This window comes from Hyla sarda, unplaced genomic scaffold (genome assembly GCF_029499605.1).
Source record: "Hyla sarda isolate aHylSar1 unplaced genomic scaffold, aHylSar1.hap1 scaffold_326, whole genome shotgun sequence".
Taxonomy (NCBI): domain Eukaryota; kingdom Metazoa; phylum Chordata; class Amphibia; order Anura; family Hylidae; genus Hyla; species Hyla sarda.
In genome coordinates this window covers 243,777-260,992 of record NW_026609999.1, presented here as the reverse complement: position 1 = coordinate 260,992, position 17,216 = coordinate 243,777, and the positions used below count along the sequence as shown (strand labels likewise).

Below are 17,216 nucleotides of genomic sequence, written 5' to 3'. Positions count from 1 at the left end.
CTGTATATATATATATCTACTATTCCTGTACAGTCCTCACACACACTCCTCTACACTACACCTCATCCTGTATATATATATCTACTATTCCTGTACAGTCCTCACACACACTCCTCTACACTACACCTCATCCTGTATATATATATCTACTATTCCTGTACTGTCCTCACACACACTCCTCTGCACTACACCTCATCCTGTATATATATATATATCTACTATTCCTGTACTGTCCTCACACACACTCCTCTGCACTACACCTCATCCTGTATATATATATATATATATATATATATATATATATATATATATATATCTACTATTCCTGTACTGTCCTCACACACACTCCTCTACACTACACCTCATCCTGTATATATATATATATATATATATATATATATATATATACTATTCCTGTACTGTCCTCACACACACTCCTCTACACTACACCTCATCCTGTATATATATATATATATATATATATATATCTACTATTCCTGTACTGTCCTCACATACTCCTCTACACTACACCTCATCCTGTATATATATATATATATATATATATCTACTATTCCTGTACAGTCCACACACACTCCTCTACACTACACCTCATCCTGTATATATATATATATATATATATATATATCTACTATTCCTGTACTGTCCTCACACACACTCCTCTACACTACACCTCATCCTGTATATATATATATATATATATATATATATATATATATATATATCTATCTACTATTCCTGTACAGTCCTCACACACTCCTCTACATTACACCTCATCCTGTATATATATATATATCTACTATTCCTGTACTGTCCTCACACACACTCCTTTACACTACACCTCATCCTGTATATATATATATATATATATATATCTACTATTCCTGTACAGTCCTCACACACTCCTCTACACTACACCTCATCCTGTATATATATATATATCTACTATTCCTGTACTGTCCTCACACACACTCCTCTACACTACATCTCATCCTGTATATATATATATATATCTACTATTCCTGTACAGTCCTCACACACACTCCTCTACACTACACCTCATCCTGTATATATATATATATACTATTCCTGTACTGTCCTCACACACACTCCTCTACACTACACCTCATCCTGTATATATATATATATATATATACTATTCCTGTACTGTCCTCACACACACTCCTCTACACTACACCTCATCCTGTATATATATATATATATATATATATCTACTATTCCTGTACTGTCCTCACACACACTCCTCTACACTACACCTCATCCTGTATATATATATATCTACTATTCCTGTACTGTCCTCACACACTCCTCTACACTACACCTCATCCTGTATATATATATATATATATATATATATACTATTCCTGTACTGTCCTCACACACTCCTCTACACTACACCTCATCCTGTATATATATATATATATATATCTACTATTCCTGTACTGTCCTCACACACACTCCTCTACACTACACCTCATCCTGTATATATATATATATATATATATATATATATATATATATATATATATCTACTATTCCTGTACTGTCCTCACACACTCCTCTACACTACACCTCATCCTGTATATATATATATATATATATATATACTATTCCTGTACAGTCCTCACACACACTCCTCTACACTACACCTCATCCTGTATATATATATATATATATATCTACTATTCCTGTACTGTCCTCACACACACTCCTCTACACTACACCTCATCCTGTATATATATATATATATCTACTATTCCTGTACTGTCCTCACACACACTCCTCTACACCTCATCCTGTATATATATATCTACTATTCCTGTGCTGTCCTCACACACTCCTCTACACTACACCTCATCCTGTATATATATATATATATATATCTACTATTCCTGTACTGTCCTCACACACTCCTCTACACTACACCTTATCCTGTATATATATATCTACTATTCCTGTACTGTCCTCACACACACTCCTCTACACTACACCTCATCCTGTATATATATATATATATATATATATATATATATATATCTACTATTCCTGTACTGTCCTCACACACTCCTCTACACTACACCTCATCCTGTATATATATATATATATATATATATATATATCTACTATTCCTGTACCCTGTACTGTCCTCACACACTCCTCTACACTACACCTCATCCTGTATATATATATATATATATATATATATACTATTCCTGTACTGTCCTCACACACTCCTCTACACTACACCTCATCCTGTATATATATATATATATATATATATATATATATATACTATTCCTGTACTGTCCTCACACACTCCTCTACACTACACCTCATCCTGTATATATATATATATATATATCTACTATTCCTGTACTGTCCTCACACACTCCTCTACACTACACCTCATCCTGTATATATATATATATATATATATATATATATATATATATATATCTGCTATTCCTGTACTGTCCTCACACACACTCCTCTACACTACACCTCATCCTGTATATATATATATATATATATATATATATATATATCTACTATTCCTGTACTGTCCTCACACACTCCTCTACACTACACCTCATCCTGTATATATATATATATATATATATATATATATATATATATATATATATATATCTACTATTCCTGTACAGTCCTCACACACTCCTCTACACTACACCTCATCCTGTATATATATATCTACTATTCCTGTACAGTCCTCACACACACTCCTCTACACTACACCTCATCCTGTATATATATATATATATATATATATATCTCTACTATTCCTGTACTGTCCTCACACACTCCTCTACACTACACCTCATCCTGTATATATATATATATATATCTACTATTCCTGTACTGTCCTCACACACTCCTCTACACTACACCTCATCCTGTATATATATATATCTACTATTCCTGTACTGTCCTCACACACACTCCTCTACACTACACCTCATCCTGTATATATATATATATCTACTATTCCTGTACAGTCCTCACACACACTCCTCTACACTACACCTCATCCTGTATATATATATATATCTACTATTCCTGTACAGTCCTCACACACTCCTCTACACTACACCTCATCCTGTGTATATATATATATCTACTATTCCTGTACAGTCCTCACACACTCCTCTACACTACACCTCATCCTGTGTATATATATATATCTACTATTCCTGTACAGTCCTCACACACACTCCTCTACACTACACCTCATCCTGTGTATATATATATATATATACTATTCCTGTACAGTCCTCACACACTCCTCTACACTACACCTCATCCTGTATATATATATATATATATATATACTATTCCTGTACAGTCCTCACACACTCCTCTACACTACATCTTATCCTTCTTGTTTACCTCTCTTCCCGCCTAAATTTGAGAAGATTATGATCGGGTAGTAACTCTCAGCTATTGGTCAGGTCTTCGACCAATGAGCTGTTGTTGCCGGGTGAATAGTTTGTTTCCCCTGGAGACAGTTACGTATCATGTGACCCACCTGTTACTCTATGGAGACTTGTGGAGTGAGAGGGTTTTATTCACACCTGGTTCCAGGGGGAGCGGCGCCCTCTAGTGGTCACTGTTTTGAGACCCTCTGGCGTCCATCTTCTTTATATTTTATTCACTTGTCTTTCCTGTCATGGTGGATTTATTATGAGGTAAAAGTAAGTGAACAGGTAAATGTTTTATGGTCTGAGCCATCTTTATACAGGTGATGTCATGTTAGTTAATGGTTAAATCAAAAAAATTTAGAATTTTATTTTAGAACAAAATTCTGTCTTTGTTGTAATGTTTTTTGTGGCGTTTTTTACTTTTACAATTTCTGTGATTCCAATGGAGATCATTGGTTTTCAGGGTTAAAAAAATGGAACAAAAAAGTTAATTTGATGGGGAAACCCTGCAATTTTACAACTTCTGCAATTCACAATCACCATGGTTACTTAGTTTTTAAAAATGTCTCTCTTCTGACCCCTATAATTTTCCCAATTTTGTTGTATCACTTTTTTTTTTCAATTTTTCTGATTTATGATGTGACCAAAAATCTGACATTTTGGACTTTGCGATCTTTTTTAATGTTGACATCATTCATTTTATCGTTGTACGGGATCAATTACATTATATTTCTGACCAAATATGTTTATTTTTTAATTATTAGTAAAATGGGAATGTGACACTGATCAGTGTAATCAACATGAAGAAGGTAAGAAGACCTCCTGCCGCCACCTTGACTTCTTTTAGAGGGGTCCGGCATAGTTGGTCTGGTCCCATTAGTCCCCCCAAGCCCCGCAAATACTTTACGGCCTCTGAATTATAATGATGGACATCGGCGTGATTGCTGATATGCCCCATTATTCACAACGTCTCAGCAGCTGGTCACCATGTACATCGCTGTGCGCAAAATACCACGGCACAGTGACCTATATGTACATCTTGTGTTGTCTTAGGGTTAAAGGGGTTATGCAGAGAAAGTGGTTTTTTTTTATACAGTCATGGCTGTCATTTTATTCTAGAGAATGAAGTATTTCTCACAGGAAAGGATTGCAGTAACACAGGTTTATTCCCTTTGTGTATATATATATAGATCTCCTCTCCTCTGTATATATATATATATATATATATATATATATAGATCTCCTCTCCTCTGTATATATATATATAGATCTCCTCTCCTCTGTATATATATATATATATATATATATATAGATCTCCTCTCCTCTGTATATATATATATAGATCTCCTCTCCTCTGTATATATATATATATATATATATATATAGATCTCCTCTCCTCTGTATATATATATATATAGATCTCCTCTCCTCTGTATATATATATATATATATATATATATAGATCTCCTCTCCTCTATATATATATATATATATATATAGATCTCCTCTCCTCTGTATATATATATATATATATATATATAGAGATCCTCTCCTCTGTATATATATATATATATATATATAGATCTCCTCTCCTCTGTATATATATATATATATATATATATATATATATATAGATATCCTCTCCTCTGTATATATATATATAGATCTCCTCTCCTCTGTATATATATATATATATATATATAGATCTCCTCTCCTCTGTATATATATATAGATCTCCTCTCCTCTGTATATATATATAGATCTCCTCTCCTCTGTATATATATATATATAGATCTCCTCTCCTCTGTATATATATATAGATCTCCTCTCCTCTGTATATATATATATAGATCTCCTCTCCTCTGTATATATATATAGATCTCCTCTCCTCTGTATATATATATATATATATATATATATATATATATATATAGATCTCCTCTCCTCTGTATATATATATATAGATCTCCTCTCCTCTGTATATATATATATATATATATATATATATATATATATTGCAGTAACACAGGTTTTGCTATACACATGTTTATTCCCTTTGTGTAGATATATATATAGATCTCCTCTCCTCTGTATATATATATAGATCTCCTCTCCTCTGTATATATATATAGATCTCCTCTCCTCTGTATATATATATATATATATATATATATAGATCTCCTCTCCTCTGTATATATATATATAGATCTCCTCTCCTCTGTATATATATATATATATATATAGACCTCCTCTCCTCTGTATATATATATATATATATATATCTCCTCTCCTCTGTATATATATATATATATATAGATCTCCTCTCCTCTGTATATATATATATATATATTGCAGTAACACAGGTTTTGCTATACACATGTTTATTCCCTTTGTGTGTGTATATATATATATATATATATATATAGATCTCCTCTCCTCTGTATATATATATATATATATATAGATCTCCTCTCCTCTGTATATATATATATATATATATAGATCTCCTCTCCTCTGTATATATATTTTGCAGTAACACATGTTTTGCTATACACATGTTTATTCCCTTTGTGTGTATTAGAACTAAACCAAAAAAGGAGGAAAAAAAGCAAATTGGACATAATGTCACCAAACTCCAAAAATGGTCTGGACACAATTATTGGCACCCTTAACTTAAAGGGGTACTCCGGCGCTTAGACATCTTATCCCCTATCCAAAGGATAGGGGATAAGATGCCTGATCGCGGCGGTCCCGCCGCTGGGGACCCCCGTGATCTTGCACGCGCACCCCGTTAAAATCAGTCCCCGGAGTGTGTTCGCTCCGGGTCTGATTACCGTCGATCACAGAGCCGCAGCATTGTGATGTCATGGCTCCGCCCCGTGTGACATTACACTCCACCCCCTCAATGCAAGCCTATGGGTGGGGGCGTGACGGCTGTCACGCCCCCTCCCATAGACTTGCATTGAGGGGACGGGGCGTGACGTCACACGGGGGCGGAGTCGTGACGTCATGATCTTCCATTCCCGTGGTCGGGAGCCAGAACCTCCTTCGCTGCCGGAAGTAGATACAGGTGGATACTGCATGCTATATTGCAGGGGTCCCCAGCGGCTAGGGATAGGGGATAAGATGTCTAGGGGCGGAGTACCCCTTTAACCACTTGAGGTCGCAGCTCATTTTCAATTTAAGGACGCAGACCTTTTTTGCACATCTGACCACTGTCACTTTATAACTCTGATGCTTTTATCTTTCATTCTGATTTTGAGATAGTTTTTTCGTGACATATTCTACTTTAACATAGCTGTAAATTTTCGTCATTATTTGCTTCCTTTTTGGTGAAAAATCCCCAAATTTCATGAAAATTTTGAAAATATAGCATTTTTCTAACGTTGAAACTCTCTGCTTGTAGGGAAAATGGATATTCCAAATAAATTATATATTGATTCACAAATACAATATGTCTACTTTATGCGTGCATCATGAAGTTGACGTGTTTTTACTTTTTGAAGACATTAGAGAGCTTCAAAGTATAGCAGCAATTTTCAAAATTTTCTAAATCTGAATTTTTCAGGGACCAGTTAAGTTTGAAGTGGATTTGAGGGGCTTTTCTGTGAGAAATACCCCATAAATTACCCCATTATAGAAACTGCACCCCTCAAAGTATTCAAAATGACATTCAGAAAGTTTGTTAACCCTTTAGGTGTTTCACAAGAATAGCAGCAAAGTGGAGGAAAAAATTCAAAATCTGCATTTTTTACACTAACATGTTCTTGTAGACCCATATTTTTTACAAGGGGTAAAAGGAGAAAAAGCCCCCTAAAATGTGAAACCCAATTTCTCTCGAGTAAGGAAATACCTCATATGTGTATGTGAAGTGTTCTGTGGGTGCACTAGAGGGCTCAGAAGGGAAAGAGCGACAATGGCATTTTAACCTCTTAAGGACCCAGGACATATGGGTACGTCCTGGGTCCCGTTCCTGCAATATAACGTGGGGTCACACGGTGACCCCGCATCATATCGCGGTGGACCCGGCGTCATAGTGAAGCCGGGACCCGCCGCTAATAGCACGCGGCACTGATCGCGGTGCCGCACGCTATTAACCCTTTAGCCGCATGCTCAAAGCTGAGCTGCGTGGCTAAAAACGAAAGTAAAAGTGGCCGGCTAGCTCAGGGAGCTGTTCGGGATCGCCGCGGTATAATTGCGGCATCCCGAACAGCTGTAGCACAGGAGGAGGTCTTCTTACCTTCTCCTGCGCTGTCCGATCGCCGAATGAGATCCAGGCTTGAGCATTCATTCGCCGAAAACACTGATTGATCCATTCCTATGGAGATGCATCAATCAGTGTAAAAGATCAGTTAATGCAATGTTATAGCCCCCCCTATAGGAGCTATAATATTGCATAAGAAAAGTGTAAAAAAAAATCATTAACCCTTTCAATGATCCCTTCCCCTAATAAAAGTTTGAATCACCCGGCATTTCCAAGAATAAAAAAAAAACTGTGTAAATAAAAATAAACATATGTGGTATCACCGCGTGCGGAAATGTCCGTATTATAAAAATATACCGCTTTTTAAACCACACGTTCAATGGCGTACGCGCCAAAAAATTCCAAAGTCCAAAATACCGCATTTTTGATCACTTTTTATACCACAAAAAAGTGAATAAAAAGTGATCAAAAAGTCTGATCAGAACAAAAATGGTACCGCTAAAAACTTCAGATCACGGTGCAAAAAATGAGCCCTCATACCGCCCTGAACACAGAAAAATAAAAAAGATGACCATTTTAAACGTATAAATTTTCCTGCATGTATTCATGATTTTTTTCTGAAGTGATACAAAATCCAACCTATATAATTAGGGAATCATTTTAACCGTATGGACCTACAGAATAAAGATAAGGTGTCATTTTTGCCGAAAAATGTACTGGGTAAAAATGGAAGCCCCCAAAACTTACAAAATAGTGTTTTTTCATCAATTTTGTCGCACATTGATTTATTTTTCCCCGTTTCACCGTAGATTTTTGGGTAAAATGACTAATGTCATAACGAAGTAGAATTAATTACGCAAAAAATAAGCCATCATATAGAATTTTAGGTGAATATTTTAAAGAGTTATGATTTTTAAAGTTTAGGAGGAAAAATTGAAAATGAAAAAACGGTACTATCTCGGGTCCTTAAGGAGTTAAAGAGCTAAATTTGTTTTATGGGGGCATGTCGCATTTAGGAAGCCCCCATGGTGCCAGAACAGCAAAAAACACCCCACATGGCATACTATTTGGGGAACTACACCCCTCAAGGATCGTAACAAGTGGTACAGTGAGCCTTAACACCCCACAGGTGTTTGACAAATTTTCAATAAAGTTGGACGTGAAAATGAAAAATTTAATTTTTTTCACTAAAATGCTGATGTTACCCCAAATTTTTCATTTTCACAAGGGGTAATAGGTGAAAATGTCCTCCAAAATTTGAAACCCCATTTCTCTCGAGTAAGGAAACACCTCATGTGGATGTAAAGTGCTCTGTGGGTGCGCTAGAGGGCTCAAAAGGGAAGGAGCGACACATCGGGCTTTTGGAAAGCGAATTTTGCGGAAATGGTTTTTGCGGGGCATGTCACATTTAGGAAGCCCCCATGGTGCCAGAACAGCGAAAAACACCATACATGTCATACTATTTGGGAAACTACACCCCTCAAGGAACATAACAAGGGGTGCAGTGAACATTTACACCCCACTGGCGTTTGACAGATCTTTATAACAGTGGGCTGTCCAAATGAAAAATTACTTTTTTCATTTTCACGGACCACTGTACCAAAATCTGTCAGACACCTGTGGGGTGATAAGGCTCACTATACCCCTAGTTACATTCCGTGAGGGGGGTAGTTTCTGAAATGGAGTCACATGTTGGTGTTTATTTTTTGGGTTTATGTCAGAACCACTGTAACCAGCAGCCACCCCTGTGCAAATCACCAGTTTAGGCCTCAAATGTACATAGTGCACTCTCACTCCTGGGCCATGCTGTGCGCCCGCAGAGCATTTTACGTCCACATATGGGGTATTTCTGTACTTGGGAGAAAGTGTGTTACAAATTTTGGAGGTCTTTTTTTCCATTTACCTCTTATGAAAATTAAGTATGGGGCAAAAAATTTACACTAACAGGCTGGTGTAGACCCCAAATTTACCTTTTCATAAGGGGTAAAAGGAGAAAAAGCCACCAAAAATTTGTAGCGCAATTTCTCTCGAGTATGGAGATACCCCATGTGTGGCCCTAAACTGTTGCCTTTAAATACAACAGGGCTCTGAAGTGAGAGAGTGCCATGCGCATTTGAGGCTTAAATTAGGGATTTTCATAGGGGTGTACCCCGATGCAAGCGTTACACTTGCCTCCTCCACCAAAAATACTGTACGTCAGTTTTCCCCAAACAGGGTGCCTCCAGCTGTTGCAAAACTCCCACTATGCCTGGACAGTCAATGGCTGTCTGGCAATACTGGGAGTTGTTATTTTGCAACAGCTGGAGGCTCCATTTTGGAAAAACTGACGTACAAGACGGTTTTTATTGAGGGGGGGGCACAGTGTAAGGGTGTAGTGTATATGTAGTGTTTTACTCTTTATTTAGGGTTAGTGTAGTGTAGTGTTTTTAGGGTACACTTATACGGGCCGGGGTTTACAGTGTGTTTCTTGAACTTGAAGCGGGGAAACTTGCTGTAAACCACCACCCATGTGAATGCACCCTGTACATTCACAGGGGGGGGGGGGGGGGGAACTACAACTCCCAGCATGCACTGACAGACCGTGCATGCTGGAAGTTGTAGTTATGCAACAGCTGGAGGCACACTGGTCAGGATTGGGAAACACTGAGTTAGGTAACAACTAGTGTGAGGGTGTAGTGAAGATCACTTTACGGCGATCTTCACTGCAGCATCTGACACCGCCGCCGCACCACTTACCTGGCGCCGGTCCCTGCTGCCTGTCCCCGCGTGATCCCAGTTAACGGCCACTGGCATTAACGGCCCCCGCACCTCGCCGCCATCTTCCCCCGCTCTGCCCCGATATCCAGGGGCAAGCAGAGCGAGGGAAATGAACGCTCCCCGGCCCTGCCCTGCAATTCGCTGATCAATCCGCCAATCGGCCAGTCACCTCGCTCCTATCCTCCAGGATGGTCGGAGCTGTCTCTGACAGCTCCGATCATCCCTATTTTCCGAGCTATCGGGTCATCAGAGACCCCATCAGCCCGAAATAGCCGCAAGTCACCGATCTGAATCAGGACCCCCGAGGCATTTGCACGGGATGCCTGCTGAATGATTTCAGCAGGCATCTCGGTCCGTTCCCGCCCGTTGTGCGGCGGGGACCGAAATTCCCACGGGCGTACAGGTACGCCCTTGGTGCTTATGTACCAGGGAGCAAGGGTGTCACGATCACACCCTATCGGTCCAGCCAAGACATTAGAGAGAGTGTGATGGTGCAAGGGTTAAGGCCACCAGACCTCTGGGTATCCACTACTAGTCCCAGCAAGTCACCAAATTAACCCTTAGATAAACATGTTTCACCAGAGCTTCCTTCAGAAAGGTGAGCTCATATATTTAGAGATCAAAGACCAGAGCTGATTAATTAAACATTTAATCTGATAAAAGGTATCACAGTGCTATATATATATATATACACAGAAACAAATGACATACAGGTACAAAAATATATAAAAGAGTTTGGCAAGACAAGTTCAGAAAGCAAAAACGAAGTCCTTACAGCATAATGGTATAGCCATCCTTGTCATGGAGTCCAGCTCTTGTCAGCTTTTGGCACAGCCTTGAACAACAGTTGAGTCCAGCATTTTAAGTCTTATCTGCTTCTTTGGAGGGAAACTCCATTCCCCCCCTCCCCTCTGATCCCACCAGGTGGAGCATCTCTCTTCCTGACCCCTTATCTGTTTGATTATATGATGGGACCAGAGTGCATGACTTCAAAGGAGATACCAAACAGCCAGACCCCCCAATAAAATGCAATACACAAAAACAAAGGATACACCGTGTTAATGACCCCTCACCCATGTCTTGGATAATACATTACACACAGATACAATTATAATACACATGTAGAATTCAATAATCAGGCCTTGGGCCTGACAAAGGGCGTACCTGTACGCCCTTTGTCCCCAAGAGGTTAATATTTGGTTGCACACCCTTTGGAAAAAATAACTGAAATCGGTGGCTTCCTGTAACCATGAATAATCTTCTTATACCTCTCAGCCGGAATGTTGGACCACTCTTCCTTTACAAACTGCTCCAGGTCTCTCTTATTGGAAGGCACCTTTTCCCAACAGCAATTTAGGACTTAAGGACCCAGCCCATTTTCACCTTAACCCCTTAAGGACTCTTTTATATTTTCATCCACAGACTAGTATGAGGGCTTGTTTTTTGCATGACCAGTTGTCCTTTGTAATGACATCACTCATTATATCATAAAATGTATGGCGCAACCAAAAAACACTTTTTCTGGGGAAATTAAAAAGAAAAACGCAATTTTGCGAATTTTGGAAGGTTTCGTTTTCACGCCGTACAATTTACGGTAAAAATTACGTGTGTTCTTTATTCTGAGGGTCAATAGGATTAAAATGATACCCATTATTACATACTTTTATATTATTGTTGTGCTTAAAAAAAATCACAAACTTTTTAACCAAATTAGTACGTTTATAATCCCTTTATTTTGATGACCTATAACTTTTTCATTTTTCCGTATAAGTGGCGGTATGAGGGCTCATTTTTTGCGCCATGATCTGTACTTTTTTTTGATACCACATTTGCATATAAAAAACTTTTAATACATTTTTTATAATTTTTTTTAAATAAAATGTATAAAAAAAGTAGCAATTTTTGACATTTTTTTTTTACGTTCACGCCGTTCACCGTACAGGATCATTAACATTTTATTTTAATAGTTCGGACATTTATGCACGCGGCGATACCAAATATGTCTATTAAATTTTTTTTTTACGCTTTTTGGGGGTAAAATAGGAAAAAAACGGACGCTTTACTTTTTTATTGGGGGAGGGGATTTTTTACTTTTTTTTTAACTTTTAATTTAAATTTTTTTTTACACTTGAATAGTCCCCATAGGAGACTATTCATAGCAATACCATGATTGCTAATACTGATCTGTTCTATGTATAGGACATAGAACAGATCAGTGTTATCAGTTATCTTCTGCTCAACAACAACTGCATCAGTTTTGATCTGCATCCGATTTGGAGCAATTTAAGATCGGACATAAAATCGTGGTTGACCACGACTTTTCATCCAGATTCAAAATATAGAAATCGTGTCCGATTAGTTTATCATTGAGGTCAATGTAAATCGCATGAAATCGTTTGAGTGTGCGATTTCATTTTTCAGATTAATCCCACACATTTTTTGTACGCATGCGCAGTAGACTCTGGAAAGTGCTAGAAACCACTAGATTGTTCTCCTTCCCAGAATGCACTGCACTATAGATAAAAGGCATCTCATAGCCTTCCTCCCACACACACAGGAACTATCTGAAGAGACAGGCTGCCATATTGGTACACCCTGAACACATTAAAGAGCCCTACCCTGATCTGCAAACTGTGTGGTGTATAAGTCAGCAATTATAATGGTATTTTTATGCACTGTGCTCTACCGATGCATGTCTCATGTAAGTATATATATATATATTTTTCCTGGGTAGGTTTTTGCATCTGGGAGCTGGTGTATATTTTTACATACGTTTGTATACGATTTTATGCAATCCGATTTCGTCCGATTTTACGGTCCGATAATCGGATGCTTAAATCGTGATGTAAACCTAGCCTTAGTGATAACATTTTGTCGATACTTGCATAATTTCTTGGTGAAAAAATTCAAAAATTTTATGAAAAAAGTGAAAATTTAGCATTTTTTTTACTTTGAAACTCTCTGCTTACCGTATATGCCGGCATATAAGACGACCCCCAACTTTTACAGTTAAAATATAGAGTTTGGGATATACTCGCCATATAAGACTACCCCTCCTACCGCGATGTACGGTACCTTGTAGTTCCCCCCACGTTAGGTAGGCATCATGTTTCCCCACATTAGGTAGGCAGTATAGTTCCCCCACAATAGTTGGTAGCTCCCCCACAATAGGTGGGGAGTTACCCCACATTAGGTCAGCAGTTACCCCACATTAGGTCAGCAATTACCCCACATTAGTAGCAGTTCCCCCACATTAGTAGGCAGCTCCACCCACATTTGTAGGCAGCTCCCCCCCATATTTGTAGGCAGCTCCCCCCACATTAGGTCAGCAGTTCCCCCACATTAGTAGCAGTTACCCCACATTAGTAGCAGTTCCCCCACATTAGTAGGCAGCTCCACCCACATTTGTAGGCAGCTCCCCCCATATTTGTAGGCAGCTCCCCCCACATTAGGTCAGCAGTTCCCCCACATTTGTAGGCAATTCCCCCACAATAGTAGGCAGTTCCCCCACAATAGTAGGCAGTTCCCCCACAATAGTAGTCAGCTCCCCCCACATTTGTTGGCAATTCCCCCACATTAGGTCAGCATTTCCCCCACAATAGTAGGCAGTTCCCCCCACAATAGTAGGCAGCTCCCCCCACATTTGTAGGCAGCTCCCCCCACATTTGTAGGCAGCTCCCCCCACATTTGTAGGCAGCTCCCCCCACATTTGTAGGCAGCTCCCCCCACATTTGTAGGCAGCTCCCCCCACATTTGTAGGCAGCTCCCCCGACATTTGTAGGCAGCTCCCCCGACATTTGTAGGCAGCTCCCCCGACATTTGTAGGCAGCTCCCCCGACATTTGTAGGCAGCTCCCCCCACATTTGTAGGCAGCTCCCCCCACATTTGTAGGCAGCTCCCCAGTGGCTGTCCGGCAATACTGGGAGTTTTTGTTTTTCAACAGCTGGAGGCTCTGTTTTGGAAATAATGCTGTACAAGAATTGTAAGTGTAAGGGGTATGTGTATATGTGTATATGTAGTGTTTTACTTTTTATTTTGTGTAGTGTAGTGTTTTTAGGGTACATTCGCACTGGTGGGGGTTTGCAGTGACTTTCTTGCTGGGAGTTTGGGCTGCGGCGGAAAATTTGCCACATCTCAGACTTGCAACAAAAAACTCGCTGTAAACCTGCCCGTGTGAATGTACCCTGTACATTCACATGGGGGTGGGGGGGGGGGGGGGGGCAAACCTCCAGCTGTTGCAAAACTACAACTCCCACCATGCACTGACAGACCATACATGCTGGGAGTTGTAGTTATGCAACAGCTGGAGGCACATTGGTTGCGCAACACTGAGAGTTTGTTACGTAACTCAGTGTTTCGCAACCAGTGTGCCTCCAGCTGTTGCAAAACTAGAACTCCCAGCATGTACAGTCTGTCAGTGCATGCTGGGAGTGTTACAGCTGGAGGCACACTGGTTGCAAAACACTGAGTTAGGACACTGTTTCACAACCAATGTGTCTCCAGCTGTTGCAAAACTGCAACACTCAGCATGCATTGACAGTCGAAGGGCATGCTGAGAGTTGTAGTTTTGCAACAGCATGAGGCACACTGCTACAACTCCCAGCATGCCCTTTGGCTCTGCATGCTGAGTGTTGTTGCTAAGCAACAGCAGGAGGTGAACAGGCCTCACCTCCTGCTGTATTCTGTTGCCACCATTCCTGCCACCAGGGCCGCCGCCGCCACTCCTGAGGGGACCCCCGCGGGACCAGGGAGAGGTAAGAGACCCCTGCCGGCCCCGATCTCCGCACCGATCTCCGCCCAGCAGGACAGTGATTGGTTGGTCATTTCATCTCATTCCTGCTGGGTAAGGGTGAATGGGGCTGTCACCAGAGACCCGATTGACCCGGAATCGCCTGGTCTGAATTGGCAAGCGATTTGCGGCGATCGCTGACATGGGGGGGGGGGGGGTCTCAGGACCCCCCTAGGGTTTGCATAGGGTGCCTGCTGGTAGATATCAGTCCCCTCCCGGCAGGGACCGGAATTCCCACTGGCGTACAGGTACTCCCTGGGTCCTTAAGTTCCAGGGCGTCAGGGCGTACCTGTACGCTCTGGGTCCCTAAGTGTTATGATCTCTCCACAGGTGATCAATGGGATTTAGATCTGGACTCATTGCTGACACTTCAGAACTCTCCAGCGCTTTGTTGTCATCTATTTCTGGGGCTTTTTGACGTATGTTTGGGGTCATTGTCCTGCTGGAAGACCCAAGATCTCGGACACAAACTCAGCTTTATGACACTGGGCTGTACAGCGCGACCCAAAATCCGTTAGTAATCCTCAGATTTCATGATTTCTTGTACACATTCAAGGCCCCCAGTGCCAGAGGCAGTTAAAGTTAATTTCTCCCGATTTGCCCACTGATCGAAATCGGGGCAGAGCAGGGGGGAACACGGCCGGCGAGGTAAGGAGCATGGCCCGGATTACCGGACCGACAGAGGCAGCATCCTGGGAGTTGTAGTTTTGCAACATCTGGAGGGTAACAGTTTGGAGACCACTGTGTAGTGGTCTGTAAACTGTAGTCCTCCAGATGTTGCAAAACTACAACTTTCAGCATGCCCTGACTGTCTGGGCATGCTGGGAGTTGTAGTTTTGCACCATCTGAAGTGGCACAATTTGGAGACCACTATAAGGTGGTCTCCAAACTGTAGCCCTCCAGATGTTGCAAAAGTACAATTCCCAGCATGGCCAGACAGTCAGGGATGCTGGGCATGTAGTTCTGCAATATCTGGCCCTTCAGATGTTGCAGAACTACAACTCCCAGCATGCCTGGACAGTCTGGGCATGCTAGGAGTTGTAGTTTTGCAACAACTGGAGGGCTACAGTTTGGAGACCACTACTTAGCGGTCTCCAAACTGTTCTTCCCAGTTGTTGCATAACTACAACTCCTAGCATGCCCAGACTGTCCAGGCATGCTGGGAGTTGTAGTTCTGCAACATCTGAAGGGCCAGATATTGCAGAACTACACGCCCAGCGTCCCTGACTGTCTGGGCATGCTGGTAATTATAGTTTTGGAACAGCTGTAGGCACACTGGTTGGGAAACACTGAGCTAGAGTCTGTTTTCTAACTCAGTGATTCCAACCCGTGTGCCTCCAGCTGTTGCAAAACTATAACTCCCAGAATGCACTGACAGACCGTACATGCTGGGAGTTGTAGTTTTGCAACAGCTGGAGGCACACGGGTCAGAATCACTGATCTAGAGTCTGTTTCCTAGCTCAGTGGTTCCCCACCAGTGTGCCTACAGCTGTAGTAAAACTATAACTCCCAGCATGTACGGTCTGTCATCGCATTCTGGGAGTTGTCATTTTGCCACAGCTGAAGGTTTGCAGGGTACAGGGTACATTCACACGGGCGGGTTTACAGTGGGTTTCCTTCTACAAGCCCCAGTATACTCCCAGCGGAAAACTTACTGTGAACCCCTGCCTGTGTGAATGTACCCTAAAAACACTACACTACACTAACAAATAATAAAAAGGAAAACCCTACATATACACCCCCTTACACGTGTCCCCCCCCCCCCAATAAAAATGAAAAACGTCTCATACGGCAAAACTGTTGCAAAACCACAACTCCCAGTATTGCCGGACAGCCATAGACTGTCCTGGCAGGCTGGGAGTCTTGCAACAGCTGGAGGCACCCTGTTTGGGAAACACTGCTGTAGGGTTTTGGTGGAGACAAGCTCGATCCTAGTAACCGGGTCCGCCCCTATTGCAAATTCCTTATTTAGGGCTCAAATGCGCAT

At 40.8% G+C, this 17,216-nt stretch overlaps 2 protein-coding genes across 6 annotated transcripts in view; one reads left to right on the top strand and one right to left on the bottom strand.

The window, feature by feature from the left end:
• The window catches only part of FGF11 (fibroblast growth factor 11), a 68,906-nt gene extending 65,433 nt beyond the window's left edge, over positions 1 to 3,473 (bottom strand). The window contains exon 1 of the mRNA XM_056553543.1: positions 3,448 to 3,473. The gene's annotated coding sequence lies outside the window, so the exon portion shown is untranslated. The remainder of the gene's footprint in view (positions 1 to 3,447) is intronic.
• A 140-nt stretch (positions 3,474 to 3,613) lies between these two features.
• The window catches only part of LOC130329915 (cornifelin homolog B-like), a 131,238-nt gene continuing 117,635 nt past the window's right edge, over positions 3,614 to 17,216 (top strand). The window contains exons 1-2 of one of the 5 annotated variants that reach the window (XM_056553546.1): positions 3,664 to 3,752; positions 4,244 to 4,288. In XM_056553546.1, coding sequence (XP_056409521.1) covers positions 4,280 to 4,288 — 9 coding nt within the window. In that variant the 5' untranslated portion in view covers positions 3,664 to 3,752; positions 4,244 to 4,279. Of the gene's footprint in view, positions 3,765 to 4,243; positions 4,289 to 17,216 lie in introns of all 5 variants that reach the window. The other 4 variants (XM_056553547.1, XM_056553550.1, XM_056553548.1 and 1 more) reach the window with 4 other exon arrangements.